We start from the raw sequence: 21,505 nt of genomic DNA, 5'->3' as shown, positions 1-21,505 counted from the left end.
GTGAGAAACCAGCCACTGATGCTAGCTGGAGAGGCCCAAAGAGAGAAGAGCAGATTAAGTGGTTAGGATGTGACGGTAAGCATGTTCAGAGAATCTGATATTGAAACAACTGTAAGTTTGAGTTGATTTTTATTACAGCTAAGGACTGAAACTTTTTTTGATCTCTCTCCCATCAGAGTATCACTAATTCTATAATGGAAGTCAGTGTGAGATAATAATTCTCTTAACAAAAATGTCTTTTACAAGTTAAAAGAAAAACACCCACAAAGGGTTGGAAGGTTATAGACTAAACTGACATTAGTGATTGACTTGAAGAAGGGGAGATAGGATTGGGGTGGTGGCTGAAGGGGACTTGAGCTCTAATCACAGTATTTTATTTCTGTAAAAGGAAGAGTAGAATCAAATTTGAGAAAAATATTAACAGTTGTTAAATCTCAGGGGTAAGTTTGGGTAGGTGTTACATAGTTCTATTTACATTTTTTGGATTTTTAAAGTTTTTCTCAATCTAAAAAAAGTACATAACACTTGAAAGGAATGTAGCTCTTCTCTAATGGCAAGGGATGGAACAGAACTAAGAAAAAATGCACAAGGCACTGGTGGTTCTCAAGCTTATTTAGCTTGGGACTTAGGAAGTAGAAATGAAAGCTCCTCCTTCTTTCCAGTCTTCTCTTCCAAAATAGCCTAGAGCATGCTGGTTGCTGATTCTCCTAGTTTCAGGGGTGTGTGTGCAGCTTTGACTCAGCCACCTCTCTAACCCTCAACCTGCGGCGGGAGCACGAGAGGTCAGAAGCAGTGTCGGCCCAGGAGGGACATCACGTAAAAGGCCACGAGAATTAATTTGGTTAATGTTTTTATGAATTACCTGGGTGATGGTTGATGATACACCCCAGGGGAGGTGTGATGAGGAGGCAAAGTCAGTTTAATAATCTGGAAAAGTGGTCAAGAAAACAGAAAAAGAAATTTCATTAAGAGATTACTATTGAAAAAATGGAAAAATATGGAAAACTGGCCAAAGGAAAGAACTTGGGGTCAAGTTGAGCAAGGATTAGAAATAGGATGGTAGAAGTAAAAAAATCAAGCTAGTCTATACATGGATTAGAAAGTAAGAAAGTAAGACTAGAAAGTAAGACTTATATGACAGTTTTCCACATGGCTGGCACTTTAGTAAGGAATTTACTAAAACACTATCATCACTAAAATACTATTTGATTAGCACAACAAAGTCAAGAAGCAACACGGTGCAGTGATTAGAACACATGGCTGACCCCAGATTGTAAGAAGTCCACTCTGTAACCTCAGCCAAGTTATTTAACTTCTCTGTGCCTCGGTGTCCTCACTGGCAAAACAGAAATGGGAATAGTACTGATCTTGTAGAGTTGCAGTGGGCAGAAATGAGTTACAATCTGAAAAGAGTTTACAGCAATGCTCAGTACAGAGTAGCTGCTATGTACATATTTGTTAAATAAAGAAACCAAAATAATATGGAAATATAAGTGGATTTGAAGATCATCCGGAAAAGAGTAAAAAATTATTACAAGCCTAAAGATCTACATGGAAAGGTTGGAGGGACTGACATAAATCCTTTAGTGAAAAAGAGGCAGCAGAAGGCATTCTTAGTGGGAGAACTACTGTCCAACTGCTGATAAAATAGCAGCTTCTAAAATAGCTTTTTCAAATTCATAATGGGTAGGGTGAGACAGGAGTATCTCAGAGGGTTTTGCGTAGCAGCTGACACGTGACGTGCCTCCAATTCTCTAATGCTCTTATCAGTGCTAAGGATGGCTTGATGGCTCAAAAATAATTTTTTCTATGAGACTTAGAAAAGCTTTCAGTTCTTCTATTTTCTGTCGATACATCTATTTTCCCTCTGGGACTTTGTGAATTTCTAAATTTATACTGTCATATTCAGTTTTCTTCAGCCTGAGGATAAGTCTTACATGTTCAATTATGCTGTGCCCGTATCTTCCTCTTGGCAACAACTCTTGCATCTATGCACATACAACCCATGCCATACCATGCTGCCTCTCTCACCCCCTGGCTTTTAGATAGTATGTTTTTAATAACCATGATGTCCCATGCTCTGCTCTACACTTAGAAAACTCCTACTTCTCCCTTCACACTCAGTTTGAGTGCCACCTTCTCCAGACACCTTCCCATATCACACATGGGTACACAGACTGTTGGGCACCTCTCTTCAAGGTTCCCACAGAACCTGCAAGTGCCTTTTTCATAGCTTATATTCAACACTGTATGGCAAATGTTGTAGTCTCACCCACTGACAAGCAAGCAAGCTCCTTTAGGTCAAGATCAGTATCATCATCTATAGGGCATCAGTGCTAAGACAGCCACTGACAAACAGTAAGAATCTAATAAATATAAGTTAGATAAATGAATTAATATCTAATGAATAAACCAGACTCCTGCCCTCAAAAAATTCCCTATTTAGATGGGGAGGCTTGCCTGGGGAAAGTAGAGTGGATGGAAATGAGATACAGAAATTAACTATAATGCAAATCAGAGTGAGATAAAAAAAAAGTGGGGCATGTAGCAAGAAACTAATATTTATTAGCTTGCCTACATATTTAAGTGCCTAAAATATGTCAGACATGTGAACGCTCCTTTCCATACATTCTCTCCTTTAATTTTCACAACCATCCATAATAATCTTATTGAATATTATCCGTAATAATAATATTGAAATATTATTATTTAAATTTGATAAGTAAGGAAAATAGGACTCAAGAAGTTCAAGGCCACCAAAAAGTTAATGGTAAAGATAGGACTTGATCTCTGAAACTCACGTTCTTTCTTTCACAATGGTACACATTTAGTCCATACTATGGAGTTTCAAAGGAAGGGATGGTTACACCCAGAATGACAAATCAGAAAAGATTCCATGTAGAAGTAAAACTGGGCCAAATCTGAAGGATTAGGAGAGAAACACAGTGCATTTTACTTATTTTATCAAAAATTTTTAAAATATTTATTTATTTTTGGGAGAGAGAGAGAAAAAGACAGAGAGACAGAGTGTGAGCAAGGGAGGGGCAGAGAGAGAGGGAGACACAGAATCCAAAGCAGGCTCCAGGCTCTCAGCTGTCAGCACAGAGCCTGATGTGGGGCTCGAACTCATGAACTGTGAGATCATGACCTGAGCCAAAGTCAGACACTTAACTGACTGAGCCACCCAGGCGCCCCATGAGAAACACAGTGCATTTTCGATAACAAAATAAAGACAGGCATGGATGCAAGTTCAAAACTTGTGAGTAGGACATAGAATGGTCCAGTCTGAAATAAGGTGAGCATACATGAGGAAGATCCCACTAAAAAAGTTTGAACTATACAGAGAACCTGGGAACTCTATATTTACAATGGGCATCACTATTTAAAAAAATAACCAAGAGCATATAGGTCATGCTAATGATGACCTGTGCCATCATCTTCATATCTGAAAGTTAGCAAATGAAAAAAAAAAACCTGGTAAAATAAGTATTTCAAAGCCTTAAGATAATTCTTAACATAGAAGTGTACTTTTATCCACAGAGGAAGTAGAGCTGCAAAAGGTGACATATCAAGTGTCCTCTTGAACATCAAAGTAACATGACATTGTGGAAAAACAAGTAAACAGATGTACTTCACAAACATGAGCCATGTAGTCTCTTCTATTTGCAATACGCACCGTAAAAGTAATTACATCCATTAATCTTTTAAATTACCTAAATCATACTCAGGACAACATCCTGATTTTAACTAAAGACATGAATTAAATTGTCCAGCTTCCTCATTTTATGGGATCTGATCATTAAAACATAAGATGGTAATAGTTAAAAAATACACGGGTTGTAGGTTTTATTCATGTACGTTTGGTGATGGTTTTGCTTATCAAGATTATGTTTTGAGTGGCCCATAACTAATTTCGTTGGAATGGCATCTATAAACTAAATTGAATGTGACTGATTATTTAGATGGTAATAGCACAAATCCATTAAAAGGAATCTAAAATAAACAAAGTAAAGATGTTATGTAGGTCACCCGTAGATCAGAGAAGTCCAGGATTTTTTTTGATTGCTATTTTTAGGTCTTTTAAAACATATGTTTCTCTTAAAGCAATTTTATGGCTTTAAATTTTATGTCAAATATAGCCCCAAAGCTGTGTATAATGAAAAAACTCCCCACATTGAACTTTGTGAGAATGTCAAATTTAATTAATAAAAATCCATTAATATTACATATTTCAAATAGAAATGGAGAGTTTTTACTTCAAACTTTATATAACAAATTCAGTATCAAATATTGCCAAATAGAGATACCTGAGTCCCTGTTACAGTGAGTAGATATTTTATTTATAATAAATCATCAGTCAGTAATGTAGCAATGGGTGCTATCAACAAAATTTATACAAATATTAGGCTTTGAAATTGTTATTACATTTTTAACTTAGAAAGTTTTTTCATAGATAACACATCTATACATTTATGTGGCCAATGTCAAAATTACCACAGAACACAAATAAGCAGAATACAATTCTTTACTATTAATGGATCATTTGTTATCTTAAGACAAAAAGTAGGTATAAAATGTATTGTAGGCAGAAAATGCATGTGGTATTTCTCCCTAATCTTCTGAACTTTTTAAAAAATGACTTATTTATTTTTGAGAGAGAGAGAGGGACAATGAGCAGGGCAGGGGCAGAGAGAGAGGAAGACACAGAATTTGAAGCAGTCTCCAGGCTCTGAGCTGTCAGCACAGAGCCCAACATGGGGCTTGAACTCATGAACTGTGAGATCACGACCTGAGCCGAAGCCAGACGCCTAACTGACTGAGCCACCCAGGCACCGCTAATCTTCCCAACTTTCTAAAGTACCTTGAATACCATCTTCTTGCTTATTCAAAGATTTTGGAATATAGAGCTAAAAGATGCTACAAATTACCTTGTCTACCTTTCTTAATCAGAGATGAAAGAAATGAGAGCCAAAGGGAGACCCAAAGATAGATACCCTCAAACATATATAAATAAAAGGTAAAAAATCAATTACTTCAACATTCATATAAAAGAGTTTAAAACAGAAAAGCAGATTAAATCCAAAGGAAATAAAAGGAAGGGTATAATCAAGATAAAATCAGAAAATACTGACTAGAAAAGAAACACGCAAAAGAGGTTCAACAATACCAGAAGTTGGTTGCTTGAACAGACCAATAATATTGACAACCTCCTGGAAAAACTGATCACGAATAAAAGAAAGAGAAGGCAAGTAACCAATACCAGGTATAAAAATGAAGATATCATTACTGAGCCTAAGGACGTTAAAATATCATAAGATGATATTATAACAACTTTATACCAATAATTAGAAGACAATGAATAATTCCTAGAAAAATAAGATTTATCAAAACCTCTTAGAACTATTGAAGATAATGAATAATAAACAAAGGCCTGTTTACAATCAGTGTGATGATGACATACACCCAGGAATAATTACTAAGTACCTGTTTTATTTCTTTGTCTTCTTTTTTACTGATTGTGCTAAGTAACCTCCATAATTCACAATCAAAATTAATTGATATAATTCAGCCTAACACAGCCTATTTCTTTTAAAGTATTTTGGTGTCCAATATATAGAAATGGAAAAACTGTCCATTAAACAAAGGGACTCTCACATAAAGTGACTTCCTTATTTCTGGGGCATAAATTTGTGAGCCAATTTCAATCTTTGATGTCATCTTTAAAATAAGTTGGCTTTCTGCTTATTTTAAAATCTAAAATTTAAATTCATATGTTTTTGCTCAAATTGACATTATATGCTTAAGTGGCATGGGAATATACACTAATTAAAACTTCCAAGTAATTACATATTTTTAAGGGCACCACTAAACAGTAGAAACTAAACACAATGCAAGCAAAATAAAATAGCACAAATTCTAAGAATGAACAACTGCAATGCTCACTCTATCATCCTTAAAAATATAAAATATGGGTCTTGCCATGTGCTTTAAGGCTCAAAAACTATAACTGTGATGTTATAAACAAAAGTTATGCAGGTGAGAACTAGCAAACTAGTCAAACTTTGATTCTTTCATTATTTTCTTCAAACTTTGTCCATGTAGGAAGAAAAACTTGTTTTAAAGCTTAAAGATGAGGGGAAAAGGTAGTTCTTCAGATTCAGAGGAACATAAAATATTGAAATAACTATAAACAAGGACAGTATTATAGCTCTTTAAAGATAGAAATCATGTTTCTTATTCCTTTCTAAATCCCCTAAAACACATAGTTCTATAATCTTGACATAGTAAATTCCTAAAAAAGGTGAGTTGAAATTCCCAGGTTTATATAAGTTATTATTCATAGAAAGAAGAACCATGAGAAGATGAAGGAATAGGCTAGAAATTTTCCAAAACTATGCAGGTGACCTATGCAAGTTAAGGGATTGAGATGGCCTTGCTATGCCCTATTAAAATCAGCAAATTAAAATTTGCACATATTTTGTTAAATTTATTCCTATGTATTTTATGTTTTTATCCTATTATAAATAATATTTAAAAATTACTTTTCTTTGTCCACTGCTATTATATAAAAATAAAACTGATGCTCCACATTGACCTAGTATCCTGTGATCTTTCTCAACTCGCTTATTCTGATGGCTTTTTTTTTTGTAGATTTCCTAGAATTTTCTATATATACAATCATGTCATCTTTAAATAAAGACAATTTACTTCTTTCATTTAAATATGTATTTTAGCTTTAGTTTTTTCTTGTCTTATTGCACTGACTAGGGCCTGCAGCATAATGCTGAATAGTGAATATCTCTGCTTTTTCCCCCATTATAGAAAGAGAGCATTTAGCTTTTCACCATTAAATATAAGTTAGCTGTAGGTTTTTCATAAATGTCTCTTCTTAAGTTGAGGAAGTTTCCTGCTATTTGTAATGTGTTACAACATTTTATTATGAATGGGTATTAAATCTTACCAAATACTTTTTTTTTTTTTGCAATGATTGAGATGATCACATAGCTTTTCCCTTATGCTATAGATTGAATGAGTCACATTGTTTGATTTTCAAATGTTAAGTCAACCTTACAATCCTGGGATAAAAGTCACTTGATTACGATGTATTATCCTTTTTATATATTCTGGAAGTTGATTTTTTAATACTCTTTACAGATTTTTGTATCTATGTTCATGGAAAATGCTGCGCTGTAATTTATTTATATTATGCAGGTCTGCTGTTGAAAAAATACCCTCAGCTCTGGTTTACCCGAAAATATCTATTTTTTTTTTAAATTTTTTCAACGTTTTTTATTTATTTGTGGGACAGAGAGACAGAGCATGAACGGGGGAGGGGCAGAGAGAGAGGGAGACACAGAATCGGAAACAGGCTCCAGGCTCCGAGCCATCAGCCCAGAGCCTGACGCGGGGCTCGAACTCACGGACCGCAAGATCGTGACCTGGCTGAAGTCGGACGCTTAACCGACTGCGCCACCCAGGCGCCCCGAAAATATCTATTTTTAAAGATTTTTTTTTTTCCAAACACACTATTTGACACTCACTTCTCACTTTTTTTTCTTCTTTTGGCACTTTGAAAATAATCATTTCACTGAATTGTGGTTTATATTTACTACATATGAAAAATCAGCAGTCATTTTTATCATTTTCCTTCTGTAATATGTTTTTTCCCCTGTAATATGTCTTTTTTCCTCTCTGGCAGTTTTAAAGATTTTTGTCTTCCAATTTTCAACAATTTAAATATAGTGTACTTTGTTGAGGTCTCCTGTTTATCCTACTTGAAAGTCAGTGAGTTTCCTGGATTGGTGATTTTATGCTTTCCATCAAATTTGGGAATTTTTCCACCATTATGTCTTCAAATATTGTTCTGACTCATTCTTTCTCCTTTCTTTTGAGACTCCGATTGCTCATATGTGAGACTGCTTTTTTTAGAGTTGCCATTTCTATATTGAGAATTCCTAATTATTCCCTCATTATACTCATTTTTTCTCCTTTAAATGCCTGAATATATTTATGGCAATTGTTTTATAGTCCTTGTCTGCTAATTCCACCATCTGTCATTTTGGGTTTTATTTCTACTGACCAATTTTCCTGCTTCTTTGTATGTCTAGTAATTTTCTATTGAATGCTTGACATTATGGATGCTACATATTGTTGAATGGATTTTACAGTCTTCCTTCATTTCATGTGAAGTTTGTTTGGCTAGGCAGTTAATGTACTTGTGAATTAGACAGATCTTTTAAAGACATTTCCCCCCTAACATCCATCCCTTTAATTTTTAAAGTCATTGTGCATGAGAAAAACGTCCAAAAATACTGCTAAATAGCAAGCATCCTTGTTTTCTTAAGGCTTTTTTCTTTCGTTTTTATTTATTTATTTTATTTTTTAATATGAAATTTATTGTCAAATTGGTTTCCATACAACACCCAGTTAAACTTATTAAGGATGAGCATAAAGCAGCTTTTATTTTACAGATAGATTGGTTCTACTTCTAAAGCACACACTCTATAGAATATCTTCCGAATGCCAGGAGTGTTTAATGGAGGCTCCTAATCATGTGGGACCTCTGGTACTTGTTTAGCTCACAGATCCCAGGTAGTTGTAAGTTTCCCAGTATTTGTGAGTCTTGTGCAGTTTTATAATTCTTTACTATGGTAGGACTAATCTGGTACCACTTACTCCATCTCCATAATAGCCAGAGGTATAAATCCCAAGACGGAGATTTTGTTTTTTTGTTTTTTACTATCTCTCAGCTTTACTTTGGTTCTCTTTCTTTCATGACTCATTAATTCTGCTTTTTTTTTTCTTACATTTTTCTCCCAAGAACATATTATTTAATGGAAGGACTCAAATGAGAAACTAATTCTTGCAACTCAGTCCAATGTTTTTTCCACTACACAATACATACATATTTTTAAATGTTTATTTATTTTGAGAGAGTGAGAGTGTGAGTGGGGAAGGGGCAAAGAGAGAAGGAGAAAGAGAATTCCAAGCAGGCTCCACACTGTCAGTGCAGAGCCCAATGCAGGACTTGATCTCATGAATTGTGAGATCATGACCTGAGCATGAATCAAGAGTCAGATGCTTAAGTGAGTAACTGAGTAACACCCACTACACAGTATGTTTTATCGCCTGGGATTAAAATAACAATTAAATCTAGTTTTAACCTGCTTATTACTTGGTATATTCCTTGATTTCTCTATTTTTCTCTCTCTCTCTCTCCCCATCTCTTTGTCTCTGTCTCTATTTTGGTGGATCTGCTACTTACTTTTATTTTAGAAAGATTTAGAGCAGGTTGGCTGATACAGGTAAAAACAATTCATGTCAAGAAAATCTATTTGATTAAAAGCTATCCCTGAACCAGCATTCTGACCACACAAAACTAAATAATCCACAAAGTGTTTATAAGGAAGGCAAGGAGACTAATAACTTATTCTATATTTTTGGTTTATTACCTCATTCCTGAGATCATATAGTATATTGTTTCTCCTTGTGAGCTATTTTAGCTTCCTGTTAGTGAATGGGCTTAGCCTCTAATATTTTTATTCCAATTTAAGGGCCTTTATGTTGATGAAATCTGCTCCTAGAATGTAATGTTCATCACTCTCTGTCCACAAAATATCTATTTATTCATGTTTATAAAGCATTAGTCACTTTAAAAATAAATTTTGCCATGTTTTATTGCCTTTTAAGGAGGAGAAAGATAAGGACAGGAGGAACAGAAATAAAACTGGCTTATAAAATGGGCTTTTAAAAAAGTATTTTTAAATTGTACTGGGAGAAAAATAAATAATTAAACTACATCTCAAGAGGTTGTGGGTCTTACACTCTTACCTGTGCAGCTGAATGTATTCTCGAGGTCTGTTGAGCAGGTGAAGGAATCTGTCAACAATCTTGTTCTTTCCTACACCCTGTAATTACACAAGGAGCATTAAACAAAAAGAGACTTTTGTGGAGGTAAAACAAACCAGAAGAATCTTTTGCCAAAATGTACTTTCTCAAAGTTGTACTGTTTCAGCTTATTGTTAATGAAAACATACATATATACATATATATATATATGTTTACATACAGCAAACAAATACAGCACAACTTCTGACAGAAAGGTTTTTAAAAAAGTTACTTCTAAGTACACTAGGTTAATTTACATAAAATACACTAAACGCATTCTTTTTATTTAAAAGGAACTTCATAATAACTTTTAGCCTTCTACAGCTTGTTTTTTCTGTTCTACAGTTTTACACTTAAATATAGATGTTATAGTACAATATTAATTATTTCAAATTTGAAGAATGGCATCAAAGGCAATAAACTAAGTATAAAAACAACGATTTTGCCAGTGGTTCTTCAGAAGTATGGTTTTTAAAGACAGATGAATACAACACCATACTTTGGTGTTAATCACTCATTTGTTTTTCTCCTTTTATCCCCCTTTCAGTCCTTTAAAACCTTCGAAACCTAAATTATAACCAAGGTTTATTAATAAGTCTCAACTAGGGGCACCTAGATGGCTCAGTTGAGCGTCCAATTATTGATTTCAGTTCACATCATGATCTCAGGGTCATGAGATGGATCCTCACGTGGCGCTCTGTGCTGAGCATGGAACCTGCTTAAGATTCTCTCTCTCCCTCCCTTCTTCTCAGCTCTTATGCACTCTTTCTCTCTTTTTTTTTTTTTTAAAGAAATGCTTTTTTTTTTTTTTTTCAACGTTTTTTTATTTATTTTGGGACAGAGAGAGACAGAGCATGAACGGGGGAGGGGCAGAGAGAGAGGGAGACACAGAATCGGAAACAGGCTCCAGGCTCTGAGCCATCAGCCCAGAGCCTGACGCGAGCTCGAACTCACGGACCGCGAGATCGTGACCTGGCTGAAGTCGGACGCTTAACCGACTGCGCCACCCAGGCGCCCCACTCTTTCTCTCTTAAAAAAAAAAAGTTTCGGGGCACCTGGGTGGCACAGTCGGTTAAGCATCCGACTTCAGCCAGGTCACGATCTTGCGGTCCGTGAGTTCGAGCTCGCATCAGGCTCTGGGCTGATGGCTCGGAGCCTGGAGCCTGCTTCCGATTCTGTCTCTCTCTGCCCCTCCCCCCTTCATGCTCTGTCTCTCTCTGTCTCAAAAATAAATAAACGTTAAAAAAAAAATTAAAAAAAAAAGTTTCAACTATATCTGCTCTTGTTAGGAATGTCCTCATGTCCTTATCACTTATTGATGCTGAGAGTTGTTGCCATCCTTTTGTAGAAGACAGACTGTTAAAAATGGAAACCACTCCCATGCTAGTTCCCCATTTTAAAGTTTTCTCTTAGGGGCGCCTGGGTGGCTCAGTCGGTTAAGCGTCCGACTTCGGCTCAGGTCACGAACTCATGGTCCGTGAGTTCGAGCCCCGCATCGGGCTCTGGGCTGATGGCTCAGAGCCTGGAGCCTGTTTCCGATTCTGTGTCTCCCTCTCTCTCTGCCCCCCCCCCCCCCGTTCATGCTCTGTCTCTCTCTGTCTCAAAAATAAATAAACGTTAAAAAAAAAATTTAAAAAAAAAAATAAAGTTTTCTCTTAGAGGTGGAATACTCTATTAATGGAATGTGACTCTTTTAACAAGTGGGAAGAGTAGTAGTCGTCAAAAAGCTAAATTCCATAGTCATATGTAGTCATAGCGATAAATAACACTTACTGATTTCTTATACCCTCCTGCCAAGCTCTATGCTAGGTATTTACCTGTGTTCTTTCATTTAATTACCATAACAGCTCTATGAGGTAAGTATTTTGATTATTCCAACTTCACAAATCAAGACACCAAGTCTCAGACAAGCCAAGCAACATGTTCATGGTCACACAGCCAGGATTCAAATCCAGGTCTGTCTGATTCTGATGCTCATGCTTTTAGTCCCAACATTATGGATTATATTTCTCTCAGTTTGAAATTGATTTAGGGAAATGGGGCCTTGAATTTTCTCCTCCCCTACTGCTAGGAGTCCATCCTAAGGAAATCATTAGGCAGATCAGGAAAATGCATGGTGCTAAGCAGTAAGAGCAGAACCCCAATAGAAGGAAGGAGGCATTGGTATTTCTGCTATACACTCAAATATCTTATAAAGAAAGGCATTCTACAAGCACAGAGGATAGAAATTCAAATCAATCAAATGAGTATTTATTGAGCATTCTCATAGTCCAAGAACTGTGACAGTTCCTCTAAGATAAACAAATTCGCAAAGAAAATATGAGAAGTTGTCCCTCACAGTTCTCAAAAGGAGGCAAGACACATACACAGGGAGCACAGAAGACAAGTCGCCAGTGTACATAAATAACTGCTAACTTATATGACATAGATTCTAATAACCTTAGAATCTTTCTCTTCTCTTTGGCCCACTAAATATGTCATAAGATGACAGATGCAAGAGAGACTAAGAGGGCTGGAATGATTACCAATTAATAAATATGACAGAGATATGAAGCACACACAGAAACACACAGTAGCAAGCAATTAAGATCCATTGTATACCCTCAATTCAGGGAAACAGAATGAAATCAATATTTAAAGAAGGACAATATGGCAATAATATGCAAACTATACTGAAAGAGGAGACACTGGTATCCAGGAGATTGATTGTTTATCCACTCAACATATAAACAAACATTTACTGAGTGTTGGCACATGTCAGGAGAGAGACCAGTGAACGAGACAGATAAGGTTTCCACTCTTCTGGAACTCCCATTTCAGAAGTGTGGAGACAGAAGGATTGGAAGGTAGATTAGAAAAGTAGGTAGAAAGCCAGCAACATATAGTTAGACAACTAACAAAATAAAGAAAATTATCAAGCAGTGATGTTCTCTACACACAATTAAGATAGGGTGAGGTAATACTAACTGGGTGGTTATTGACATTGATTTAGAAGTGAAGACCTTTCCTCAGGTAACTTTAAGCTGAGCTCTAGATGACGAGGAGCCAGTGCTATCAAGACTCCAGAAGGGGCATTCCAGGAGAAGAGCTGCTACAGCTGATCCCCTAAAGTACATATAAGCTTAGGATATCTGAGGAGCAGCCCATGTGTTCAAGTGTTGTAGGCAAGAGAAGAATATACAAGATAAAGAAATAAAAGTAAGTAGGGTCTAACCAACCAAGTTTACAAGTCAAGGTGAAGAAGTGGGATTTTATTCTATTCGATAGGGAGCCATTTATATATATATATATATATATATATATATATATATATATATATATATATATTTGTATTTGTATTTATATGTTTATTTATTTATTTATTTATTTATTTATTTATTTATTTATTTTTGAGAGAGAGAGAGAGAGAGAGAGAGAGAGAGAGAGAGAATAAGCAGGGAAGGGGCAGAGAGACAGGGAGACACAGAATCTGAAGCAGGCTCCAGGCTCTGAGTTGTCAGCACAGGGCCCGACGTGGGGCTTGAACTCATGAACCGTGAGATCATGACCTGAGCCAAAGTTGGACGCCCAACCGACTGAACCACCTAGGAGCCCCATTACAAGATTTTTTAGCAGGGAAGTGACATGAACTAATACATAGGTATGGAGAGTGAATTATAAGGGAAGGGGTAAGGATGGAAACTGGGAACCAGTTGGAATGCTACTTCCAGAATCCAGGCAAGAGACAGTGATTGCTTAGATTAGGGAGGTACAAGTGGAGAAAGACAGATTCAACTTGTTTTGCAAGTAAAGCTGACAAAACTGGCTCACGAACTGGATAAGGGAGGGTAAAGGAAAAGAAAGATCAAAGGTTACTTCTAGATAATTCCTTGAGCAAATGGATAGGAAAGACTAGGGGAGGAAGACCTTTTTCAGGAGGAAAAATCAAGAGCTAACCCTATCTTTCTCCAAAGCATTTATTATCATTTAACATTCCGTCAATTTATTTGCTTGTGTGTTACCTTTCTCCCGGACTGGAAATGTTAGCTCAAGAAGCTTGTCTTGTACACTACTGTATTGCTAGTGTCTAGACGGTGCTCACACTAAGTAGGTACTCAGCTAATTTGTCTAATGAATTAATGATATCTACATGTCCCCAGGTGTTTATGGCAGTGACCCCAGTCATCCTCAGTACTTCTGACTCCCTCTCAATTCATTACTATTCCTCTTATTTCTATCTCCAAAATAGATCTTAAGTCTGTCAAATTTCTCTGGAATCATCTTAAACCAAAGGAATATCTTATCTTGTCTAGAACAGTGGTTCTCAAGCTTTGATGAGCAAATGAATCACCTCTCAGATCTTAACAAGATGCAGAATGATTTGGTAGGTCTGGGCTGGGGTCTGAGACTCTGCATCTCTAAGATGCTTCCAAGTGGCACCAACACTGCTCATCCACAGACTTTGTGCAGCAAGAATATGTACCTGCAATGGTCTCACAACTGAGCTCCCTACATTCATTCATTCATTCACTCTATTCATTTGTTCATTCTATTCATTCATTCATGCTATTTTGAATGTATTTTCCACACTGCCAGCTGGAGTAATGTTCTTAACAGATAAATTAGATTATGTCATTCTGCTCAACCCCACTCAGTAGCTTCTCACCACATTTAGAGTAAGTGTGAAAATTCTTCCTGTGGCCTGTAAGGTCCTACATGCTCTAGCCTCCACTCATTCCTCCAGGCCTCCAGTGTCCACTCTTCTCCACCCAAACACTGTTCTAGTCACACTCAGCTTACTTCAGTCCTTAAAAGATTCCAAGCTCTTCCTACCTCAGGGGCCTTGCCCATGCACATCCTTCTCCTTGGGGAGCTTTTCTATCATTCACCATCTTAGTCATTCACACTCATTATCTTAATTCCCTTCTTCACAAAGGCTTCTCCTACCTCCCAGTGTAAGTTAGGCTCTTCCTCACCTCCCACACTACCCTTTATTTTTCCTTCTTAAGCATAAGTAGGATTTATATGGGTGACAACTTGTTCATAAAGTCTCTCTCATCCACTGTTCTGTGAACTGAAAATGTCCTGAGGCCAGGGTCCAGGACTATTTATTGCTGGTTTGCCCAGAGCCCAGCACAGAGCCTGACACAATAATGCATTCAATAAACATTTGTCCAATGAATTAATACAAAGAATTTGGAAAGTACTGGAAAAGGGTATAAAATCCCAGTAAGATATGAACTGTGATCATGTTAATAAAGATAGTGAATATTGGAAACTGTGATGAGTTCCAGACTAGTAAAAACTGTTCAAGTTTTGCAATGATCCAATTTACACATTTCACCTACAAAAGATTCAACGTTATTAGAGCTGACTGTCAAACTGACAAATTCACTGACGTAAGAACAATGGATCATTTCATCTTCTAGGAATCTTTTTGATATCTAACTGGATTTCTCCCCAGATAGTTCCAAGTCTAACACAGGAACAAAGAGAAGGAAAATATTTTCACATTTGCACATATACTACAAAGCTCTGTAAGCTTTAAATGGCATGTTCTAACAAACATAAAATTTTAAATAGATACATTCAGAGGAGTAAAATGTGTTTGTTAACATATCAAGTCTGCTAACTTCAAAGAATCTAGAGAAAGCAAATATCATAAACGCACTGTAATGTCAGAAATACAAAGGATCTCCTGATAGAAACAGATCATGGAAAGCTACTGCCAGGAGTTCCTGCTCCCTGCCCACCTCCAAAGTTACCTAATCAGCCATGCTTTTCAAACTGCTCTGGAGCAACATACTGTTTTAGGGGCTTACAACTCCCAGAGATGTGGGATGTGACATGAAATCCCCAGCTCTTTTTCTTTATGTTAGGGTCTTTAGAACTTCAGAACTTCTAGCTCAGCTATCTTCTTGCTCCATATACTCTCCCTGGGCAATCTCAGCCACTCCCATAACTGGAGTCATCACATAGGGCTCAAACCTCTTTCCGAAGCTCCAGCTGAGATCCCTTATCCCTGTCAACTGAACTTCTGCACCAGATGTTCATAGTGGACTCATTATGCTGCCACCGAAACCCACTCCTTTTTCTTTTTAATCCCAGTATAAGAGAGTATCACCATGTACCCTGCTACTCAATGAATGAAACTTGGAACGTTTTGACTAGTCTACTTTTTCCTATGACCCCATTCAATGTCACTACAACCTGTGTAGTCTCTACCTGCAAAATGTTTTTATTCTTTCTTCTCACTCCTTTCTCTCCTTTTCTTCCTTATTTCCTATCTTCCCTCCCTCCCTTGTCCAATATGTCAACTATTTTAACACATAACGTTACAGGTAATGTACTAGCTGAGCAAGATATGATGGTAAATAAAATAGCCATGGCCCGTGGTCACACTCACAGCTTACCATCTAGTAAGAAACAAAGACAATTAAGCAAATATAACGAGTACACCTATAATAACTGTTATGCTATGGGATATCCGAGATGCTTAGCAAAGGGCTCGGGCAGACCCACCACACATAATATTGTTTAGTGGGGATGTCAAGGAGTTAAGGAGGTAATGGGGAGGAGGAGGAGGAGGAAGAGCGTTCCAGATGGAGAGAAGGGTATGTGTAAAGACTTGAGGGCAATCGTGAGCTGGAGTGCTGGACAGGTCTGAGAGAAGGCAAAGGCTAGAGCAGGAATGAGGAAGGGAATGGTAAGAAATCAAACAAGAATGGCAGGCAGGGTCTAGCTCTGGCAAAGCCTTGGAAGCCAGTTAAAAGAGTTTGGGCTGTTTCCCAAAAGTAGAAGTAGAAGTAGAGTAGAGGAGTAATAGGATCAGATTTTGATTTTTGGAAAACCACTCTGTAGAATGATCTGGCAGACAGAAAGAATGAAAGCCTAAGAAAGCAGCCCAGAAATGCCTTAAAAAAATCCAGGCAGGAGATGATGGTGGTTTAAACTAAGGAGCAGAAGAAATGGATGGATTTAAGAGGTATTTAGGGAAAAGAACTAATGGGATCTGGTGATGGTCTGGATGTGGAGATGAGGAGACAGAGGAGTCAGTTTCTATCTGGGGTCACAGGGTGGAAGGTGGTGCCATTTACTGACAAATGAAACAGGGGAGGAGAAGTGGATTTGCTGGGAGGAGGAGGGAAGCCTAGTTTTAAAAAAAGGCAGTTTAATTTTGGATTTGTTTACTTTGAAGTGCCTGCTTCCCATATCTGCTCCTTCCTCTCCAATTCACTGTCACTACTCAAGGGCGGCCCATCGTTGTGCCAGGAGTCTTTTGGTCTCCCTCCTCTGGACTCACAACAGGCCAGCCCACAATCTGTTTAGTTATTTTTCTAAAATAGAGATCTCATCAGGTCATTTCTGACTTCATTTTGAAAGCTCTGATGGTTCCTTCGAGGAAATGCTAAAAGCATAACCTCAAAAGGAATTTCTATAAATATGCGGAGCAGAAAGGACCAGTTACAGCGATTTGTGCTTTCCAATCAGTTTTTGCCTAGAACACAAAATCCTCAGGATTACTTTAATTGAATAAATACATAAATAGTCTCTTATTTTTCCATCATAAAAGTTACACACACTCATTTTTCTCACTGGGAAATGTAAAAAACAAAACATTATACAACGTGCAGCTGCTAAAACAAACCTGCTACCATTTTCATCTTGTGCCTCTGAGTATTTATGTTCAGTTGTCATTATTCTCTGTATAAAATGTGTATTCTCTAATAGAAATTAGCATGAAGTTAACAGTTTTTACATCATATTTAACTCATATTAGGGATAATATTTAGTGAGTTGAAAATTTAAAAAGGGAGAAGGAAGCTGTGGAATGAGAAGTCTGAGAAAATACAAAATGTCTCACGAGAATGGCACTTTCTTGTATCATTACTGCTCCGTCTCACTGTGTTCTTTGTGGTAATATCCTGGAGAGAAGGACCTTCGCAGATGTAGGAGTCAGATGGTCCTTCAACTACAGGGTTAAGAGAAGCAGGGAACATGTTACGTCCCACAGACACGAATCAAACCAAGGATAGGAAGTAAACATGCTTCCAGTTTCTGTGAGAGAAAACATCAGGGACCATGACTTAAAGGACTTGAAAGATTCTGGAATTCTTATACATTCCTCAGCTTTCTTATTTTAATTATCCTGTTTCCTCAGAGAGATTAGCGGTAAAATCCTTTAAAGGAAAAGGCTGTAGGCCTTGTCTTCCTGGACAAGGAGAACATACAGAATTTTGGAAACTCCATCTGTATCCCATCAAGGGGGAGGGGGAGATAGGAGTGGAGCAGGAGAAAAGACCTAAAGCAGAATGGAGAGCAGGTAAGAGAAAATGAATCCAGGGATGAGACCTGGGCCAGTCCAGATGTTGAAGGATATGTCATAGCAGGTAAACTTGAAAGCTGCTGGCAGCCCTCTGCAAGTCTCACTCAAATGTGTTCTTAATCAACCGACAGTCTCCTGAACCTTCGCGCTCCCACAGCTTTGCTTACGTTGTTCGTTCTGAGAATAGCCCATCCTTCCCCCATCTATCCAAATTCTTCCACTCACTCTTTAGTGTTCTGATCAAATGTCTCGCTTCTCGGAAGCTTTGCCTGACTCTCCCATTCTTTTCTCTCTCTGAGCATCAGAACAATCTCCTCCTTTGGGCTCCCAAGCCATTGTCTTACAGCACTCACCACACTGTACTTTAGCAACAGGTCTGGTGCCTGGGAGGGAAAACTCCCTCCCTGAAGCCAGGATCAGTCCCCCAGTTCACACACCTCATTCACCTCACGTATAACCTGCAGGGAATAACTACTAAAATTTGAGGAAAGAAGAAAGTAAGAAAGGAAAGGGAAGTCATGCGACTTGCTCTTGCAAAAGGAGGTAGAAAGCTGTTCCAGGAAGCTTCTGCTCCCTTTGTGCAAACAAAGAGGAGGAAACTAACATTTATGGAGCCCTCTGCTGTATGCATACACACCCTTTCGGTGCTTAATCACTTGAATCCTCATGCTAGCCCATGTGAGCAGGAGATAATGTACCTGCTTGGAGAGAAGCAAATTTAAATTTCAAGTTGTTAAGAACCCGGCACACAATGGGATTTGAAGGCATATCCATTCTGATTCAACAGATTGGGCTGTTTTCTGTTTCACCATATTGCAAAACAAAATGTCAGGAGGTAGCCTCACTGAACTGACTTACATGGAAGTTTATATCCTGATGTCATACATCAGTCAAGATCAGTCATTCCACAGTTATGATATACTAAAACATGTGTCCAGCAACTCCCTGTATAGAATCCAAGGTTCAGGAGGGAGGACAGTGAGAAAGTCAAGTTCGATCTTTCCTTCTGCAGTAATTTTTAAAATCGACTCCAAGCGAGTGTTTACCACTGCCAGTGCTCCGCTTTCTCTCATGTGTTTCCCTCAACTTAGGGCATTCCTTCCAGTTCTCCCTAATTCTTTAATAACATTCATACAGTTAGACCAGTTTGTATAATATTTACAGATAATTTCTGCACAGTGTCCTAATTTCCTTTTTAAAAAAGCTACTATATGAATGCCATTAACAAATACCAACTGCAATAAAAAAAAATAACAAAGAGACTAATACTACAGTAAATTGAGAGAAATAAATTGTGGCTGCTTTTTTTAAACCTTATAAGTTCTATCAAATGTTGAACCTTCTAATTCTTTGCTTCTGCCCGAAAATATACTTAATATACTAGCAGTTGGGAAACCTGGATTATGATCTCTGCTTTATCTCTCTCCAGATGGAGGTCTCTACCACCATCTGAGCCTAGATTTGTTCATTTGAATAAAGAGGGCCTAGACATGCTGATCCCTAAACACTTTTATTCTAATATTCTATAATCGCATAGTAAAATGTGAGATTACTGCTATATAAATCACCGGAAATTTATTTTCCAAATTCTCTCAGTGAACCTGCACTACTTAGGTAATCAGAAAAAAATTATTAAAACTGAATAGTAAACAATCCTAAACATGTGCACAAGTGGCTTCTTCGTAACAGAGCCAATAAACATACCCAGAAGCCAGACGGAAAGACATACATTTCAACTGCACTATGAGTTTGCATGGCTTGAAAACACACTTACTTATAAAGCTTTCTGTCAAAGTCATAATCTCTTTTTCAAACAGGAATGATGAAATCCACATCCCTGCAACTCCTCTTTGAAATACTGTGCTGCTATAAATGGCAAAGGTATACTCTTAGGTAGTTTGGCCATTAGGTATGACCAAAGCAACCATGACAAATCTTGTGGAGGGAAAAGAAAAATCAATATGTGTGCAAGAACAACATGCAAATTCAAAATAAGTGCAAAAGAACATTCACTAAGAAACACTGAATGGTCAAGAATTTCCAGATCGTAATACAAACAACTTCATTAGGAAGCAAGGGGTTGGAGAAGGGACACAACATAATACAATCTAAAATAAAGATGACTGTTCTTATCTTTGATAAACCCAAGTATTTCATACCCTTGGGACTCCCAGGCTGCTAGAGCTCCTAGAATCATAGCACATTTAGTTATCAAATTCCCTGCTGCCACTACCAGCTGGGTACTACAGACAAGATTTCTGGACAAACTGTTCAGTCCCTTTACAGATATCAGACAATTCTGCTGGCATAGCAACGTGCTATGTTTCTAATGTTGCACAGTAGCAATCTGCTAGGGCTCAGTTCAAATTATTAATTAGCAAAATTCACACATTCTTTAATTTTGGCAATAAAATATTCACAGCATCTCAATATTAAATAATTCAACAAACATGACTTTACCAGGAGAAAAACTAAGTCCATGATCACAAGAAGCCTATGATTAACGGCTGGAGTAAGATACAAAGGATTATATACGGTTATGTAGTAACAACATGCATAGAGTTCTGCTTAGTTGGCCCTAAAGATACGCTTACTGATTTCATAATGTATAAGTATCTCAAAGTCAAAGGCTATGAAAATCAAGAAAAGAAAGCAGTTATTTCTAACCTGGAAAAAAATGGATATGGTTTGAGGTCACTGTTGTACAAATTAATGAGGGACTTAAATTGGCTCAACAAAATTTATTCTAGACAGTATTTCCTCAGACGTTCATTAACACTGGTGTAGTTCTGAATAAAATGTTTACATTCGTGAAAATTCGTTACCCTGCTCAGGGTAAAGAGGACAGGAGAGTATTACGTTCCTTTTTCAAAGAGACTTGGGAGGGACGTCAACTAAATATAATTTCCAGCCTTTGTTTAAATGCTGATTGGAATAAACCAAGTGTAAAATGACTGTCTGGAGATAGCTGTGGAAAAATGAAAAAAGGGTATCAGAATATATTCAGGGATTATTATTAATTTGTTAGGTGTACAGAATTGTGGTTATATTAGAAATAAATACTGGGATGGCTATGAGAAAAACACATTATGTAAAAGAATAATGCATGAAAAGACAACATAAAAAAGCGTTGGGGGAATAGATAAAACAAGTTAGATAAAATGCTATTAATTGTTAAAGCTAAGTAACCAGTAAAAGGGTTCGTTACATACTCTGCTTTTTATAGAAAATTACAAAACGCCCTGTACTCTGTATGTAAAGCATACTCCTTAGCCTGTGGCACTCAACCAAAGTTAGCAATTACATATTATT

General features: G+C 37.2%; 1 protein-coding gene across 1 annotated transcript in view; it reads right to left on the bottom strand.

Annotated features, from left to right (window-relative positions):
• The window catches only part of VWA8 (von Willebrand factor A domain containing 8), a 374,773-nt gene that overhangs the window by 171,215 nt on the left and 182,053 nt on the right, over nt 1-21,505 (bottom strand). The window contains exon 25 of the mRNA XM_047074862.1: nt 9,832-9,908. Within this exon, the coding sequence (XP_046930818.1) occupies nt 9,832-9,908 (77 nt within the window). The remainder of the gene's footprint in view (nt 1-9,831; nt 9,909-21,505) is intronic.

The sequence above is a fragment of the Lynx rufus genome, unplaced genomic scaffold (assembly GCF_022079265.1).
Source record: "Lynx rufus isolate CCGP_SWC_20201006 ecotype Redwood Valley unplaced genomic scaffold, mLynRuf1.p SCAF_1, whole genome shotgun sequence".
In the NCBI taxonomy this organism is placed as follows: domain Eukaryota; kingdom Metazoa; phylum Chordata; class Mammalia; order Carnivora; family Felidae; genus Lynx; species Lynx rufus.
This window is presented reverse-complemented; position numbering and strand designations above follow the sequence as displayed.